The sequence below is a fragment of the Manacus vitellinus genome, unplaced genomic scaffold, assembly GCF_001715985.3.
Source record: "Manacus vitellinus isolate BGI_N305 unplaced genomic scaffold, ASM171598v3 scaffold_32_pilon, whole genome shotgun sequence".
NCBI classification, from domain to species: domain Eukaryota; kingdom Metazoa; phylum Chordata; class Aves; order Passeriformes; family Pipridae; genus Manacus; species Manacus vitellinus.
Genome location: NW_021940460.1, coordinates 4413008 through 4431966, shown reverse-complemented (window position 1 = coordinate 4431966; position 18959 = coordinate 4413008). Strand labels below are relative to the sequence as shown.

The 18959-nt window shown below is 47.4% G+C and overlaps 1 protein-coding gene across 1 annotated transcript in view; it reads right to left on the bottom strand.

Moving 5' to 3' along the window:
• The window catches only part of LOC103763605 (collagen alpha-1(XXVI) chain), a 39660-nt gene extending 21657 nt beyond the window's left edge, over positions 1-18003 (bottom strand). The window contains exons 1-5 of the mRNA XM_029961256.1: positions 17997-18003; positions 17016-17077; positions 6324-6477; positions 3746-3790; positions 481-597 (exon numbers count right to left, since the gene is read on the bottom strand). Of these exons, the coding sequence (XP_029817116.1) occupies positions 481-597; positions 3746-3790; positions 6324-6477; positions 17016-17077; positions 17997-18003 (385 nt within the window). The remainder of the gene's footprint in view (positions 1-480; positions 598-3745; positions 3791-6323; positions 6478-17015; positions 17078-17996) is intronic.
• Positions 18004-18959: the final 956 nt, after the last annotated feature.

Genomic DNA, 18959 nt, shown 5'->3' with positions numbered 1-18959 from the left:
TGTTCTCTGAAAGAATGGCCTCATAACCTTTTCCCTTTACATACAAAAGCATCATTAGTTTGACATCCTGGCATCTGACAGCTTGACACAAATGGTGGAGAAAAAAGGGAGTTAAAACAGGCACCCAGTGAGGGGGTTAAACAGGGAACACTCTGCTCCAAAGGCTGACAGGTCACAGGCTGTTTCTTACAGCTCCTGAGCAGGATGGGGAAACATGATCCTGCTCTGCAGCTTTCTGGGACAAGCTCTCTCCAGCTCCACAGGAAATCCCAAGGTCTGTCATTGCTCGTGCAGGTGGTGCCTGCCCTGAGAGCTCCTGGCTGATCTCAGTGCCCAGGGGACTCGCTGGAATGGATTTGATACCAACTGAAGATGCTCAGCATCTCGTGTGTCTGGCCTTTGATGGTCTGCTGTCACAGGCAGTTTGTACAAAGTGCAACATCTCCTGTCTCAGTAGCACTGCCCTCCTCCAGCACTCACCTGGTGGCCCTGCTGGGCCCCTCTCTCCGGGTTGTCCCTTCTCTCCTTTTGGCCCTGGTGGTCCTGGGAGACCAGTTGGTCCGACTGGGCCTGGAGGGCCAACCTGTCCTGGCAGCCCTGAAACCATTCACAAAGGAGGTTAGTTGGAGATTTTGAGGGCAGTTCCTCAAAACCAGAGGAGAGAGACTCAGAGATGCACAGGAGGAGAAATGGAGCTGTGCCCAGACAGGGTGGCACTGGTGGCAAGAGCTGTCTAGCAGAAGAGCCAGACTGGGCCTTGCTTCTCCTCTAATTCCTCCAATCCCTAAAAAAAAGAGGCTTTTCCCCATGTACAATGCCCTCCCCAAAAAGCCAGCAGGATGTGTACCTCCAGCTGGGATGTGCTGGGCAGAGCTGAACTGAGCCCCCACATTGTGCCCTCCCCAAGGCCTGAGCAGCTTGAGGCAAGCTCTGCCTGTCCTGTGCTGGGTTCAGCCAGCTCCAGGATAGTCCCAATGTATCAAAATACACAAAATACATTTGCAAAAGCAAATCAAACCCTGCCTCCCACTTGCTCTGGCTGATCTCTACCTATCACCCAGAGATTCTGCACCAAAGATGTTTCCCTGGTTTCTCCTGTGTTCATTCACCTCACAAATGCACCACGCTGTGCACATGCTTTTTTCACCCCAAACTGAAATTATTGCACCCCCACTTCTGAAGTAAATAGATGGCATTAATTTATGTCCACAAACAGGGTGCTGAGCACGGTTCCAGGGTTGCTGGAAGCACCAGTAGCACAGTAATTGCAGCCCAGTGGGATGTTCCTTGGCAAGTCCACTCAGACCCCCAGTGAGCCCACAAAAGGTGCAGGGCAGTGTTTGTGACCTGAAAGGGACTCTTTCTGATGACACTGAATAAAATCTTAGTGTTGTTCCCTCTAGACTATCAAAATAATAACAACACTCGGCAATTTGATGGTGTTTTTCAGAAAAACACTGCACATCTTTGGCTCATGTGGAGAGACACTTAAACACTGTGCAAACAGCAGTGAAGCCTTTAATACCTTGGAGACGTGGCTGAGTTACTCTGTCTGCTCAGATTAAGTGGTTAATGGTTACAATAAAGGCATTGACTGTCAGAGCCAAGAGAGTCAGAGGCTCCTGGTTTCTGGGCTACCAAGGGCTCAGAGTATTTGTAAGCAGTGGCAGATCAAGCTCCAAAGCCAGAGGGAGAACAGGCTGAGTCCAAAGTTCAGCACACTCAGTTTTCAAGTTTCAGTCCATTTCCAAGTTTCAGTATTATATATGACCATAACCCAGCAGAGCAATTTGAAGTTTGATCAGTTTTAAGGAGTGTCTTTCTCCTTTCCCAGTATCAGGAGAGGTACTGGACCCTCCAAGAGCAGTGCCAGGAGAACCTGCTTCATGTGGGGGTGGAGAGCATGGATGGGAACAGAAGCAGAGAAGGAGAAAAGGAAAGAAGTTGGCCAACTAACACCCTCACAGCTGGTACCTCAGGGAGCAGGGCTACACAATAAAATCAAGGCTCACTGGATTTGCAGCTCCCACATTTGGATCCAGTTCCCACTCTAGGTGTGGGACAGCCCACCTGGGGTACAAAACCTTGTCACCCCAGACATTCATCCAAACTCTCCTCATTTCTCAGAGCAAAGCAATAATCCCCAATATTAGACCCCCTGGAAATATTCCCCTTCCTCTCTTCTTTTTTTTTTTTTTTCCATTTTGGAATGATGTCCAAATTATTTTTTCTAACAAAAATGAAATCTATCCACCTCTAACCCACAGTGAAACCAGGTAGACTGAAGAGGCTCAAAGGCTTTGTGTGGCAGGGTGTGCCTGTACTTCTGCTGCATTCAGTCATCAGTAAAGATCTGATTTTGGTATTGAACAAGGAATTAAGGTGAGGTTTTAATTTGGATCGATTTGCTTATCCCCAGGACACAAAGTGCAGACTTTCCTATGAGGGGCTCTTAGAATGGGTCTCACCTGGCAGTGGGTGCTGTCCTGGCAAGCTCAGGCAGGTGATCAGGAGCCCATTTAAGAAAGCAAGAGCATTTGTTCCCAGCATTGCAAACAGCTTCTCCCCCTGTCAAAAACTTCCAACACACCTGAAACTTCATTGCAGCAAATTCTTTCCAGCACAGAGGGAAGAACAAGAGAAACTGTTTTGCAAGCACAACACGCTGTGCTGCTGAGTGCGGGTCAGAACGTTCCCTCACTCAGATAAATCAGCCTCAATCCTTCAGTTCAACCTTATAACTCAATCCCATGAACTCCTGCAGACCAGGAGCAATCCCTTCCTGCAGCATCCTCAATCACTCTGCTGCAGCAGAGCTTTAGAGAAAGTGGCACTTCCTCCCCTGGAGGGGAAAGCGCTGAGGGAAAGGCTGGGAGAAGCAGCACTGAGTAATGTGTCAGGCAAATGCTCACACTGGTGACAAATGGTGTTACCAGCATAAAAGAGACAAGTGCAAAAGGGAGAAGAAAGAGGGAAGGATTCAGGGAAAAGGGGGGAGGGAGATGAATAGGCCAAATCTTCAGCTGGCATAAATCAGCTCTGCTGCAGTGGCATTGCTTTCAGAGAGCTCAGGCCCATGGCAAGTGTTTATCCTCCAAAAATATGAAGCAAAAGGCCACAGGAAAAATATTTTTTAAAAGGGAGAGTGTGAGTATTCTACTGCTGGAAACCAAATCAGATGTGCCTGGATTTTCTTCCTGGTCCTGTCATTAACCTGCAACACACCATCTGCTCCCCTCTCCTCCCCAGGGTTTTCCCTGTACAGGAGCAGGGTGGGTTTGATTTGGAGATACAGATGGGTGTGGGGAGGGAAGGAAGGCAAATGTAGACCCAGGAGCTCTGTTCACATGGAGCTCAGCAAAGCCATGCCCTGAGCATCCCCAGTGGACCTCAGTGCCCCTGGCAGGCAAAACTAGTAAGGTAATAAGAGTTTTCTCCCATCACTCAGCACATGCCCTGCTGGCTCTGGCCACATGTGCTCCAGTGACCTGGCTTTCCATGCCCTGTGTGCTGGGAAATGAGTGTCTCAGAGATGACAGAGCTGGTGTTTGGCCTCTCTAACCAAAGCAGTCCATGATCAGATAAAACCCGAAGAACAAACCCAGCCTCTCTATCTGTGAGGCTTCAAATCTCTGAGGGTTCCTGGCCTCAGCACCCTTCTGCTTTTTGGGACATGTCATGTACAGGACTGGGCATAACAACTGTTTGGGCTTTGAAAGAGAAACAGCAGAAACCATTAACTTACCCTGAGGTATCAGCTGCTCCTCAGCACCTCTGTGTCCTTTGGGCTCTGGTAAAGAAGGACAGGGTAAAAGAAATAATAATAATAAAAAAAATTAAAAAGAGAGAGAAAAAAGAGAGAGGATGAAAAATTAGGTCTCTTGCTGCCAACTGGCTCAGCCAGAGTATATATATTTTCTTAATACTCAGAAAAATGTATCCTGTTGATTAACAAGCTGATCAGAAAGGCCAGTGGTGCAGCTGTCTCAACAGCACTGATTGCTTTTAAATGATTGTCTGTTCTCAGCCCTGTCACTCACAGAAGAAATAATTCCCCTCATAAACAGTAGCAAGTTTTCCTGGACCTCGGCCTGGAGAGGCATCAGCCAACCCAGAGCCACAAGGTCACCCCAATCACTCCCAGCATTCCCAGCATCCCATCCATGTCAACCACCCTCCTGGCAGGCCTCAGTGTTCTGCTCTTGGTCCACCTGGCAGAGAAAGCTGGTGGCACACAAGCTAGGACTTGGATTTATTTTGGCTGAGCACCCAGAAGCAGGGCAAAGTAGGGAATGTTTCACAAAGACGCCGGGGAAGGGAGTGGAAGGGAGAGGGGCTTGGCTTTCCACACTCAGGTTTGAATTCCACCTACTCTAATATCCCACTTGTTGAAAGATCTCCTGAGGTCTGCGAGCTCTGTAGGAGAACCTGGGGGCAGCTTTGGGCAACAAGTCACAGCACAGCGTTGAAATCATCCAAAATGGGCAGTTCCCCTCCATCCTAAACTATTTGCATGGAATTCCCTGCACTTCACCAAAATCCACAGGGAGTTTTTGTGGCTGGGTTTGAATTGGAGATACAGATGAGTGTGGGGAGGGAAGGAAGCCAAATGTGGACCCAGATCCATGAAATATCCCCACAGCTCCTTAGCCAGGCAAGGATTGATGCCCACAGAGGTCAGGCAGGGGGTTCAGCAGGGAACCACATGTCAATAAGCAACTTAACTGATTATTTCTAATTGCTGAAAGACACTGTCCTGGCTCGAAACGGTCCAGTGCATTCCTGACTCCCAGTGATTACACTGGAGTTGTTATTCCACACTAGGTTAAATAAATCAAGGCTAGAAAAACAAAGGGGAACAGTGAGCAAGGACTACACCTGGTAGCACACACACAGCTGGAGGGTTGGCTGACACGACAGGCTCACACACAGCTCAGGCAGCATCACCTGCCTGTTGGAGGTGACCACCAGCTACCTCCTGGATGTGCTGCAGGGGTGCTGGTGCTGCTCCATGGGGTCGCCCTGCTGCAAGTGCTCCAGGAGAGCTGCTCTGCTTTCCAAAAGCCTGGGCGAGAGGCAGTCACTGCTCTGTGCTCAGAGAGGCACGATCATGACTTTGAGTGGGAGGGACAATCACCAGCATTTCACTGGACTGACTTTAGTACAACAAAGTGCAGGTGCAGAGATACTGTGACAGCACAAATAAATGACATGGAGAAGGCAGAAGGAGCCTGTAATGGACACTGGGGGAAACTGCTCTAATTCAGTTCCTGGCAGCTGTTGCTGTGGCTCTGAAAATACTTTGCAGAACATATTGTTAGTGAACCTCCCTCCACGTTGTGGCATCATGTCAGATCATAAACATGGACGACATCTGGACTGTGTTGGTTGCTCCAAGTCTGCTGCAGTCATGAAGGGCTGCCATAATAAACTGCTCGGTCCGAAAAATTAAAAGGGAAGAAAAAAAAAAAAAGAGAAGAAAAAAGCAAAGTAGGTCCTAAAGAGAATAAAGAACTACTCTGGGAGCAAGCAAAGCAACAGACAGACAGGCCTTTGGAAGCAGAGAGCAGGGATCTTGAAAAAAGATGCCAAGGTCAAGGAAATTCAATGCGTGGGGATCTGTCTAGCCAAGTGGGCTCAGAGGGAGAGTTTCTTATAAGTGTACTTTTTTTCCATGCCACAAGAGGGATCATAAAACAGCCCATTGTGTTTATGGCAAATTTAGAAAATATAAAGCAGACTGCAACTGATGTTGCTATTCATGGGAAAGCTTTTTGTCCTAATAAACCCAAGAATTACCCGTGCAGCCCAGTCCTCTACCCCCAGCACTGCTCCCAGATGGGGAAACGCTGCAGTCAGAGCTCAGTAGGTGAGTCTGAACTGTCCCACTGTGCTCCTGATGGCTCTCTGGAGTTTCCTCAGGAATGTTTCAATCTATCCAGGCCTCAAAATCCATATTTTCTGAACTTAAAACAAACAACTGAAACACACAGGGAGGCACAGTGGCCCTGCTGAGGTTAACAGAATTCAAACTTCCCAGAGACCAGGATTCAGCTCTGGGTGGATCCTTGTGCCAACAGAAATCGAGGCTGTCACAGGCCATCACAGCTGGAAAGAGATATTAGTCTCTGAATTTTGCTACTTTCTTCCAAGAACATGGTGCTCTGAGCTGGCTGAACTCAAGGAAGGGCAGAGACCTTCCAAGCCCTCTCCTCTGCAGCTTCCAACAGCAGGGCAGGTTGACATGGCCTCGTTTTTAGTCACCCTGCAGGAATTGTGTGTATGTGGGATGGGTGATTTGGTGAAGAGCAGGTTAGACTTACCAGCAGATCCCACTGTTTTTCTCAGGACAGTCCCAGGATTGAGGAGGGGAAAGGCATCTGGCAGCAGATCATCATACCACGTGGCCGTGGTCCCGGTGATGGGCAGGTTGTTTTCCAGGGATGGGCTTCGCTCCGCAGCCTCGAGCAGGAGGATCTGCACCAGGACACAGGAATGCAAACATGGTCAGCTGGATGGTTTCATACATGGCCTCTATTCCTGAAGAGGTCTTGAAACTCCTCTCCTTGCCAGCAGGAGCTGGGAATAACTCTGTGTCCCAAACAGTGGGATTTTGGTGGTAAAGCTTTATGGGTTTTCTGGACAGTGGCAGCAATTGGGATGTGAAGGTGTTGTGTTCATTGTAACAGGGTCACACACCCTCCTTGGAGAGCAGGACTTCACTGCCTCCAGAGAGACTCGTGTGGGATTGTCTCCCTGGTAAGAAACATGAACCCTGGGACCAAAGCTGGTGCCAGGGGACACAGCATTTCCCTGGGTTATGTGTTCAAAGCCAGAGTCACAGGATCAGAAATTACTGAAAGCTGGGACAAAGTGAAGGGCAGTACCTGGAGGCCCAGGGTAGCAAACTGAGCACAAGCACTGGCTGTAAGTGAAGCACACAAATACTGACCAAATTAAAGATGATGGAGAAGATGAAGCTTTTAAAGAGTTGAAGTGCTTTAACTTTGAAGAAAATTAAAAAAAAAAAAGCAAGCTATTTCCTCAAAGAGCTCAGCTTAGAAGTAATAGGATATTACTAAAACTCACAGCTGTTTCTACACCTTGCAAACACTACCTTCAAATAAACCCACATCCCAGTGGGCATCCCTGAGCTATTTAGGCCATTTACAACCTACACTCCTAGGAAGAGTGACACCACTTCCTACACATGATTCAGACTGTTCATTAAGCTGTGCTCCCCTGTATGAAACTGGGAGTTTGTCTCTCACATGGCTGCAAAAAGCTTAAATGTCCACAAAAAGCAGAAGGACGGAGGACCCAGGTTGGCTCTGCCCACTGAGAAACTCCATTAAAGTGAAGGTCAGCAGAACATTCATTGCCCTTTATAATCAACATTTTAAATGAAACTTTTCACAAAATAAGGATTTTTAAAATATAATGAATTTTCTATTTTAATCTAAATGCTTCATCCCTCTGCCTTCCCAGCCACTAGCAAGGGTGGCATAACAAAGTAGTCTACGGATTTCTCCTGGAAAAGTCTAAGCCTGGAATGCCAAACCCCTGGGCCCTGCAGCAAATGGATTTTCCAGCCAGGCAGAAGATAAACAGAGGCCAAGGGCAGCAGCCACTGTCCCAGTGGGGCAGCCAAAGGGTTGGCAGTCCCTGCACTGGCCATGCCTGGGATGAGCAGCCACCCTGCCCCTCCCCTTGCAGCTGGAGGGATCCCTGCCCAGGATGGACACAGGACACCCATCAGGCAGGAGCAGGGCTGAGGTTTCTAGAACCAGAGTTTAGATCCAAGACTCCAGCACCTCCAGCAAACTCTGCTTCCTACACACAAACTCACCTGGGAAAATTGTTCTGGGAGTGCAGCACTGGGGTTTGTTACAGCATCAGCTTTTCCTGTTCGAAAACCACCTAAGCAACACTGATTTAGGGATAAGGCAAATAAAAGAGAATATGGCTCAAACTTTCCATTAAATCCCTAGAAGTTTCAGCTTTTGCACACTGTGTTGTCTTTACATAATGAAGTCACACTGCAATTATAAATGAGAGTGACTTGGCTCTGCTTGTTTGTTTTTTAACTTGCAATTATTACAAGGTTTATCACTTCTTTATTGCAAGGCCTGGGGAGAGCCAGGATTGCAGCAGCGCCAGAAATGATGAACTTCCTGCAGAATGTACTGGCCTGATGGGGGTGAATCAGAAACTAATTAAACTGGGAGCTGGGTTAGGGGCAAGGGAACTGAATGTCAGCCTTGCAAACAGGCAAAATTCTTCCTTTATTGCAAGGATCTTTATTCACAGACCTAGAGTCCTGCTTTCTGAGTAAAGCAAAAAGGAGTAAGGTCACAGTGCTTTTAGTCACCAGGCTTCTCTGACACCAGGCAAGGAGGGAATTGCTTCTGCCCCTTGCACTCTGTGCTCCTACCCAGTGATTTATCTGTCAGACCCTCAAGGAAACGTGTTATCAGTTTAACAAACACTCGAGCATGTGCCTTACCACAGCCGTGCCTAATTCCCACTGACATGGGACTTGAGTGTGTGCTGAAGACCTTTTCTGAATCACTTTATACTATTTACTATATCATCCTCTTACTTCCCCAGCAAGGACCTGGACGTTGCCAAAATCTTCTGAGCCACAGAGGGAAAACTAACCCTGGAGGTGGCAGATCCGAGGGGCTGCAGCCAGGGCAGGGTTGGGATGCTCCTGCTGCGAGGAAGGGACACACAAGGGCTGTTCTGAGCAGTGTTTTGCCACAGCCCAGCAGAGCTGGGGGAAGAGTGATATTAAATCAAGGCAGTGGAGGTCAGAGCCCAGCAAGCTGGAGGGGCCTGTGGCCCTCCTGGGCAGCACGAGCAGCGCTAGCACAGCTCTGCTGAAGGTCGCATCTGGAGTGGAACGGCTCCAAATCACTTTTATGGGTGATAATAAAAATGTGTTACCACATAATCAACACAAAACAGTGGCAATGGTATCCTTTTCATTAAAACAACATGTTTTAAATGAGCTCTCTGCTGATAAATGCTGTAAAAGCTTTAAAGGCATGCACAGAATAATCCAGTATGTGCTTTTATAAATTGACTATATATACTTTGCAGTCATTAAAGTTCAAACCGTAGTAACAAGTTTATTTTCCCTGGGCATGAAATGATAGAGGTCAGGAAGTCTCCAGACTTGAAATTGCTGAGAAATTCTAGTTTTTATGATTAGGACTGAAGAAGTGCCCAAAAGAAATAAAGCAGAAAGAAGAGAGCTCTCACATCCGTGAGATCCACGGAGCCAAACTAAAGAAGGAAAAGCACCAGGGATTTAGTCACATTCAAAAATCTCAAGCTATCCACAGCTCTTTCAGCAAGGAGTGTCCTCTCATAGCTCACACAGCACATAGCACAAATGGGCTCCTTACACATTATTGCAATAGCACTGGAGCCATTCATCTCTTTTCTGTCACGTTCTGTTTTTCTTAAGGCTGCCATTGCCGTAGTCAAGGGACTCAAGGAGCATTCCCACTTTCATTAAAGAAAAAAAAAGGAAGTTTCTAGTCCTCTGAGTAAACTGGTGGAAAATGATACCACAGAGGCTCACAGCCAGAAAGCAAATTAGCAAAATGTGCAATGGATTAAAGTCTCAGTATTAAAATCTTGGTATTTTCTAGTCAATAAGGTTGAGGTAGAGAGAGGGATAACACCGAGGGAAGAACGTGTGGTTTCCACTGGGAATCCTCATGGCAAGCAGAGCCCACCTCTGTTGCTATTACCACTTCCAACACAAAAGTTCTGCCTCTATAAAGAATGGAAGCAGAAAATATCCTCATGCCATGTCTTGATGCCATGGGTAATGTCAGTCACCCAGGCAGGGCAGGGACAGAGAAGGAGCTGAAGGACAGCAGCTGTGGCTGCTGCCTGTGGTGCCAGGAGAGCAGATTTCCAACAGAAGACAAGAAATCCTTCCCTCTCCACCTTGGGCTGTGTTGTCTGAGTTGAAGGGTGGCCTCAACTCAGCAAAACACTCAGGCTTTTGTCTTTCTGCACATATGGAAGGAAAAAGTCAAATCTGAGCCCAACTGGACACGCTGAACTGGAGCCTCTGGCAGAAGCCCCAGCGGCACCAGGGCTTGTCTCTGGTTTCCGGGCCCCACGGCTCAGACGCAGCTGAACTGGGTCAGAAGGCTGGAAAGGACTGAAATGGGGCCATGTCTCCTGCCAACAGCGCAGCGGGAGCCGGGTCCAGCGCCGGCTCCGTGTGAACACCCGGGGAACGAGGAGGACGAGGCCTGGCCTGGGAGCTCAGGGCTGGCGCCGGCAGAACCCACCCCGGGGCCGCCGGGCTCGGCCCTGAACAGGGCCCTCTGCAGGGACACGAGCGCTCTGTGCCTGAAGCTCAGTCCCAGCTTACTCAACCCACCTCCTCCTTCTCCATTTGCCAGCATAAACTTTCTAGACTTCACACACATACCACATTCCTTGCATCAGATCAAAAGCTCAGGCCAGGGACAATGGAAATGGGAGGACGGTTTTCATCTTCTGGGGATGTTCAGTGTCAGAGGACTTTTGGTTTTGGCTTGCAGTGGCTTTCAAGAACCCTATTTTGGTTTTTCCCACTCATCAAAAAGAAGATTTCACAAGCACGGCCTCCTCCCATCCATCATCTGTCCTCCGCTCACATTCCTGATGTGCTGTAACTAGGTAGGTGCTAAAAACAAGGAAAGAACAGCCAGGCTTCCAAAGATTTTAAAATTGATACAACAGGGCTCAGAATGCTTTTTCTTTGGATAAAAATCCAGATGGATATTATTAATTAATAAACAGGGGATAGATATTTGGTCTCTTGAAGCATTGGAGGAATGAACTCCCCTCCATCCCACTCTAAAGAGGAGGAAAAGATACTGCACGAATCCAGCTCATCAGCTAAAAATTCCAGTGTAAAATAAGATTCCCTTGATCTTGTAAAGACACAAGCTGATTAATAATGGTAATTGCATAACTTGTTGGACATACCTTTCTTTATAGCAAATTCTTTGGCAATATAGAAGTTTTTTAATCATTCATCAAGATGCAGATCTAAAAGGGAGTTTTGCAAAATCTGATGGAGAACGGTGTCTCTCACAGCAAACATGAGGCTCCAGTGCAGACACAAGTGCTTGGTTTCAAAAGCCAAAAGACATTCAATAAAAGTCCACTAAAATCTGATGAACTGGGTGCCCAGGGAGAACCTGGGTGACTTCATCCTTATAACAGCTCAGAGGCTTTGGCCAAAGGGGACAAGATAATTAGTGCATGGAGGAGTTTTTGCTGCACTGATAAATTATGGGGAGAGCCATAGCTGATGTCATTGTGGTGACTCAATGTAGAGCAAAAGGTGAGGTTTATGTCATCAGCTAATGAATGGAAGACAGAAACATGGACCAAAGGCTTCTATGAAACCACAGGTAGCACAGTTCTTGTTCTTTCTACAAACAGTTTCACAGGATTTCCAAAAACGAGGGTGGAAAAAGCGACTGTTTCCTCAGCGGTACCTTCTGGAGGGGAACCAGAGCAGAGCAGACACAAAAGCACAGGCTACCCTACAGGTTCAGGTGAAACACAGCACTGTTCAGCAGATCATCAGCCCTCAAGGCTTTGCTTGAGAGAGCAGCAGGAAGGGAAGGACTGGCCGTGGTCCTCTGAGGCACCCAGGGAGCTTCCCTGAGTCTGCTCCACAGTGGGAGTCGCCTCGGAGAGCCCTGCAGCCAGCACTGCACCCTGAGGGGTGAGAGCCAGGGAAGCAGCTGGGTGAGGAGAGGATCCAGCACTCCTCCCATGCTGTGCTAGGAGCTCACTGCAGAGTGAAGCACACAAGGGAGCTCAGAGTGAAATCACATTAAAACACCTGATAAAAATCCATCAGGGCTATAACCTCCCACCCTCAAAATCACATCATTCTGCTCTGCCCAGTGTATTGCTTGTCACCTGCTGGGGATGTGGGAGTGTAGGACATGGAGCCAGGCCAGCCTGAGGTGAACTCAGTCTTGACAAAGTACCACCTGTTCCCAGCAATAGCTTTGGGATCAGCTCTCCTTCCCACCAAGTGAGGAGCCCTCAGCTCTGAGGGATTCACATCCTCAGACTCAAACAGGCTCAGATGCCCCATGTGCTCTACTGGGCTCTGCAAGCTGCAAGAAGAGCAGCACAACAGGAGAAGATGAGGGGCTTGGACCTTTCCTGGCTCACCTTGGTGTGAGCTGAAAAAAAAAGAGGACCCAAAGTAATCTTTATGTTAAGATTATATTTCCCTTATGAAGCTCCACGAGAATTTCTGATTAGAATCAAGTGGAAGTTTGCGTGTTTGGGTACTTATATTTCTTAGGCTCCTCAACACCTCCCTTACCAAAACCTACTGTTTGGCCACAAAAGTATTTCTTTTAAAAAAACAAAGCTTGTACACAACATTCCCAGGTACTAAACACACCATAGGATTTGCTTGGCAAATTAAGTTCCCTGTCATAGGAAAAAGAGAATTTTTCAAAATTACTTTATGAAAATATTAAAACCTATTAGACTAAAAATGCCAAACTTGTAACTAAAAGACTTTGTGGGAGGGGATGGTGGACAAGGAGGTCTTTGCAGCCTTTTTGTTGTTCTGGCAGACGATTTACAGCGTTGGCCAAACACGTGGAACAGTCTTAGGGGACAGATTGCTTCTTCAATCCAACAGTGATAAGAAATAAGGTCCAAAAATTTCTAGACTTGAGAAAGAAAGGATTTTAACTGTCATTCTGACAGACAGTAGGATGCCCAAATGAGAGAAGGGCCAGTACCCAAACTGCCTCAAGTGGTTTAATCATAATCAGGATTACTGCAGGTTAGCAAAAGACCAAGAGATAAAGTTCAGATACAAATATTGACACAAAATTCAGTTTTGGTTCATGGTTCCCCTTAGCAAGAATCAGTCAGGAAGTTGCATTTTATTCTTAGGGATATTTGATTCATTAACTGACCTACAGAAACTCAGCATTAAGTTAGAAATTTTACAGGGATTTAAGGTTGTCATTGCTACTGGAAACCAGCCAGTTATTATACAGCTACCTGTGAAACAGCCCCAATACTCCTTAAATTCAATGTCCTCAAATTCAAATTGCTGAAGCTGGAGAGGCAGATTCTGCACAGGCTCATTAGGAAACCTTAGGAATTAAGTAAGACACCTTCCTGTTCAGAAAACAAAGAAAATAACTAACTGCTAGTGTTCTGTATCACATGCAGAACATGGAAAATCCATGCAAGTCCTTCAAGTATCAAGCAACTACTCATGTCCACTCTGTGGAATCAGCAGCAGCCTCACAGCCAAGCAGCTCTGGTTTCCCTCCCAATTTTTCAGCCATGTCACAGCACCGGGAAACATTTGCTATCTTCCAAATGTTTCTCCACTACAGCAGGGAATTGTTTTATTGTCTATCAGAGAAAGAAAAGACAATCCCCATAAAACATCCCAGACAGCTGCCAGTATTTCATCTAACTGCTTGGAAGAAGGGGGAGATACAGAAACATTTCATACAATGGTCACATTAAAACTCCAAATAACAATCCAAAGCCACGGGGTAGTGAAGGTGCTGTGGGTAATCTGTCCTAAACAAATGAGCTGATTTCAGATAAATAGCAATGTATTGATCTAATTCTGTGCACGGTGCAAAGATTTTCTTTAAAACCTTTCAGAATCTTGTGTGGGGAAACCACATTACAAGGACTGTTTTCATGCAAAAAATATGCATGTCCTTTATCAATCACACGATGAATCAATCAGACACTGGAGATGTAATGTTATCTCCCAGCACTAAAGCTGTGAGGGAAATGCCACGAGCTTCCCAAAAGTGGTGTCAGGAGACAAGGCTGGGTTTTACCAGCTCAGCTCAAGTGTTGCATTCCAGCTCCAACCAAAACCTGGGACTAATATCATAGCTCTGTGGTGGAGCTTATTAAGAGAAACTGGGTGAACAAACTGAGCAGAAATTTGTAGGCAGTTGCCTGCTCCCCTGCCAGATCTACCTGTTCCCCTACCAGCCCTGCTTGTTCCCCTGCCAGCCCTGGGCATCAGTGCTGCTCTCTTGAGCCTAGAAGGAGTTTGTCTGGGCTCATCCTGTGACACAGGAGGGCAGCATCAGGCTCAGGAAATTCAGGAAGCACTGTACACACTTCCCACTAAGACACCGTGCTGGCCTAAGTGAAACCATTCCTAAAAGCAGGGGTCATGGTGCCCTCCCTACAAGGAGGCCCCTCACAGGGCCAGGGGGTGCTGGAGGGATGTCAAGTAAGATGTCATAGGAGAGAAATAAGGTTTGGCATGTTGGGGCTTGGGGAGAGGCTGGTTTTCTTCCAGCCCACACATTTTCTTGTCCTGGACCCCCAGGTCAACACCATCCTCCCTGAGGTAGATTCCTGTGGCCTGGAGGTTTCAAGTTCAATGCCATCAATGAAGCTTTTACATCTCTGGCACTCAGTGGGTCTGGGATGGAGCAAATGGAGATGACATGGCAGCTGGGAACAAGAGATGAGGATGGAAATGGGAGCCTGACTCCGTCTGCCTTCACCTCCCTCCCTGCACAAACCTCTCCCACAGCCACAAGGACAACCAAGAGCACTGCTGAGGAAAGTGTAAGGCATGTGAAGGGTTTGTTCTGTGCACATGTCTCAGTCTCTCTCCTCCCCAAGGGCAATATAAGCACTGGACCCTAATGAGTCACTTTTCATTCCATTTGCTCTGGTTTTATTTTTGCTTCTCACCTTCTGATCCAGCTCTCATATAACTAAAATCAGAGGGTTACTTTTATTACCTCATTTGGGCACTGATCTTACAAGTTGGATGAACCAACTCACCCTTGTAATAAGAAAGATGAGACCATTTCTGGTTATATCCTCAATTTTAGGGGGGCTGCTATAAAAGCTGAAGAAAAGTGAGGAAGGAAGAAACCACAGGCTGGTCTTGCCCATTGCCATTCTCTGAGCTCACCATGGCCATGCTGGGCTGAAGTTCAAAAGAGCAAAAGCAGAAAAGCCCTTCAGCTGTCCCCAGAGGGAGCAGGACTGTGGCAGGAAAATCCAGCTCTGCCCATGGGAAGGATGAAATTCCACATCTGCCTTTGCAGAACAGGACTGCAAAAATCAGGGGTGAAACAGTCTCCAACACTGGCAGAGGTGAGTGTGCCCATCCCATCCCATCCCATCACTCCTGTCTTCCTTGGAACAGGTTGTTGTGGTGAAACCAGACTTTACAAGAAGACAGTTTGGAGAGTTGAGAGACAACTTCACATCCAGATCATCCAGCAAAACAGGGATCTTTCTCCAAAATCCAGAACAGGAATGCAGACAATACCAAACAAATGCAAGCACCTTTTTAATGGTGCCAGCTATTATTGAATAATAACTGAGTTCATTAGACTGCTACATAGATCAAACTGAACTTAAATTAACCTTGAAAAAAGAAGAATCAGCATATTTCTCTTGTGTCCAGCACCAGCATTCGTGTACTGTTACTTCACTCTCCATTTAATTGCTCCAGTCCATTTTTGCACAGCATCCACAGCTTTTCAAACAAAGTGGAAGCCAAAAGATTGATAAGGGCCTTGCTGGGCTGTGCTGCAGAAGGTCTCCTTGCAGAGACACAGTCTCTCACAACAGAAGGCAATAACTCATTTCCCTCCACGAAATTAAACCCTTTGATGAGCCTGCTCCCAGCTTGGGTCTGTGTGGGAGCAGAGGGAAGTCAGAAGGAAACCCATCCCAGCAACAACACGAACTGCCTGAGTGCAGCACTAAATCAGAGATGCAACACAGCACATGCAAACCTCCCAAGGGGAATGGGGCAGGTGGGACCCCCTTCTCCCTCCACAGAGCCCTGCAGGCCCCAGCTGGTGTTCCAGCACCCCTCACACGTTACAGACACAAACGCAGAGCTGCCCAAGCCGGCTCGGTGCGGGCGCGCTGATGTCAGGACAGACTTTGGTTGTCATGTTCCAGAGAGCCAGACACAGAAAATCCTGGAAAGTGAAGAAAGGTACAGCTGGCCACAGGCTGAGCAGGGGAGGGCTGATTTACGTGTCTCTGAAGCCAGTCCCGTGTCTCACTTGCATTCGGGACTGCACACGCAGAGGTCAGTCCCCAGCCCCTCTCTCCCCCTGCCAAAGGACACCCACCTGCAGCTCCTGCTGCTCAGAAAACAATCCAGCTCACCTTTGTCCTCTGCACTACACCAGTTGTTTTCACTCCAATAATTCTGCTCCCCAGAATTTCATTCCCCCCACCCCTTCATTTTCCTGTAATGAAATATAACCGTGAAGGCTTTGATGAAGTTCCAGACAACATTGCTCACTTCACTTCAGCACAAACAATTCCCACATTACCATAATATCATGCACTGGCCTCAAAACCCCATACAACCACCACCTCCCTCCTCAAAGGTTTCTCCCCAAATTCTTTTATGTCATTGATAAGCATCAGTTAATGAATAATAACAGCAGCAAATGCCTTACAAGGACCAAAGCACGATAACTAACAGCCAGGAGTGGGCTGTCACAGGAGGGACCACAGATCAAAGGGGAATGCTGACTCAGCTGCTTTGTTGCCTGACTGGAACAATTTATCTGAATCCCAGTAGGTAGAAATTAAAATGATTTGCAGAAAAAAAACCACAACGTGAAGGTCTCCCCTTAACATTTGTCTCCACTAAGGCATGCATGAGAGCCTCCCATCTTTCAGGAAAGGGATGAAAAAGCAGGAGTGGATTACACTTGAAGAGCAGGCTAAGGAGAAACTGTTCAAACCTGTATGGGAAGGGGCAGGAGCCAGGCTGGAGGTGAGTGATGCCCACGTGTACAGCGGTGCTGCCTCATTTCCTGGGGCAGAACCACCCCCACAGCGTGTTCCTCACTGTGGGTGGAAGAGCAGACACCTGATCTCTCCAGGGCTGCCAATTCAACCTGTTTTGCACCAGAAGCTCTTGGAAATTTTTGCCAAACAGCAGAATAAAGGCAGGTCCTTACCTTGGCCTCAAGCGTGTTCAGCCTCTCGGTCATGTCCGCCAGCCTCGTGCAGTTCATGCATTCTGGAGGGAACAAAACAGAGGGATGTAAAACTTCCATGGACTTTGCATTTTAATCCACAGCTTCAGTTTGCAGACCCTGATCCCTTTGATCCAAAGTGAGTCAAGATCAGCTATAGGGCAAAAATAAGTATTCAAGTCCACTGCACAGGTCAACAGCCACAGCCACGTTACATGAACCTTGTTTGGGGATGTTTGGTGGGGCAGAGAGGGAAATTAAGTTCCCAATAGGTAGAAGGCAGATGAAATAAAAATCAGATTTAAGACTTTTCACTGTGCCAACCAGCATGACTTGCTGTCATCAGCAGAGACACTTGTTCTGCCCCTGGGGCATGCTGGTGTGCCATGTGCTCCCACCTCACAGCACACCAGGCTGCACCACCACCACTCCATTTAGGACCCTCTCCTATAGCATTGTCCTGGTCAAACACCAAGGAAAGAAATGAACATACAAAATGCCCACCCCTCCTGCTCCATCCCTGGGCTCCCGGGACCTGTTACCACTCCCACAACAAGTCAGCTGTCTCAGTGACAGCCAGAAGATCCAAGGCAGACCCAAGGGCTCTGATGCAGCCCAGAGCTGCAGCATGAAGTGGTTTCCATCTCACTTTGCTGCATGGAAGCAACTGATAGGCAGCAGCCACCAAAGGAGTCCTGACAGGAGGCCTCAGTGAGAGCAAACATTACCAGAATGGGCTCTGAGTGCAGGTTAAATGATTGCTCAACACAAAGGACATCCCTTATCTAAACAGAAGGCCTGCTGCTTTGCCTCTGTTTTCATCTCTGCAATGTTAAAGTGAGTGAAGGAGGATAAAGCCCTGAACTGAGGTTTAATCAACAAGGTGCTTTCCCAGTGCTTTGCAGTAGTGTGGAACTGCCCATTCCCAGCCCTCAGAGAAGCTTTCCAGCCTGGACCACTCACCTATCATGACAGCATAAAGTATTTCAGAGAATAAACCATCCATGTTCAGGTGAGGAATCACTGTCATCTCACATCCCACAGAGGAGAAACACATCTCTGTGTGTGTTTTGTGCTCCTAAAGGGCCAGATCTGGTTTTCATTGACTGGCCATAGAAGTATTTAATTCTGGTGTATTTAATTTAATTTCATTTCCATAGGGCTGGGGACATAAAACTGTAATTCTTGAGCCAAAATAGACCATTCAGGTACAGCTCAGGCTGAGGTTATAACAATGTAGGGTGCCATGTCCAGTGCCTCCCTATGGCAAGGAATGGGTGAACATGGATTTTGGCTTGACTAAACATCACCCCAACACTTGGATTCAGCTGTTCCCCCATCCAGCTTTGTCCCCTGTTGCACAAGGAGCTCTGAGGAATCTCTCCAGTCTTCACCCACAGACATTTGCTGGGTTTATGAAGCATGTGGCACCTACCAATGGCTCTCAGCCATGAAAAGATTTGAGCACATGGCTTGGAGGGCCAGGGAGCTCAGCTCTTCCACCCTGGTGATTTACAGGCTAAGAAGATTGCTTGAGTGCTAACAGCAACCAATCACCCACTGCATAAATCTTCCAAAGGAATTCTCTCACTGGCCCTCTGTGAGGAGCTGTGCAGCTTCCCAAAGGAGCCAGACATAGAGCTTCCACCTCATAATACACAACATTTTGCAGACAAAGCATCTGATGCTTCAGGAACACTCAGATGGAGGGATTTCCTCACAGGTCAATACTGACAGGGCTTTCTTTTACCCAACAGTTGTTTATTTTTATTCTCTGCAATAGATCTTGGACAATATTTTTGGCTTGAATTGGCCCATGAATACACAAGAGCCATAAGTGCACTGTCCCAGAGGGAAGGAAACGGGTGAGGCTTGTTTGGTCTGGATCTGTTTGTGGTGTGCAAAACAGGGAATTACGTTCTGCAT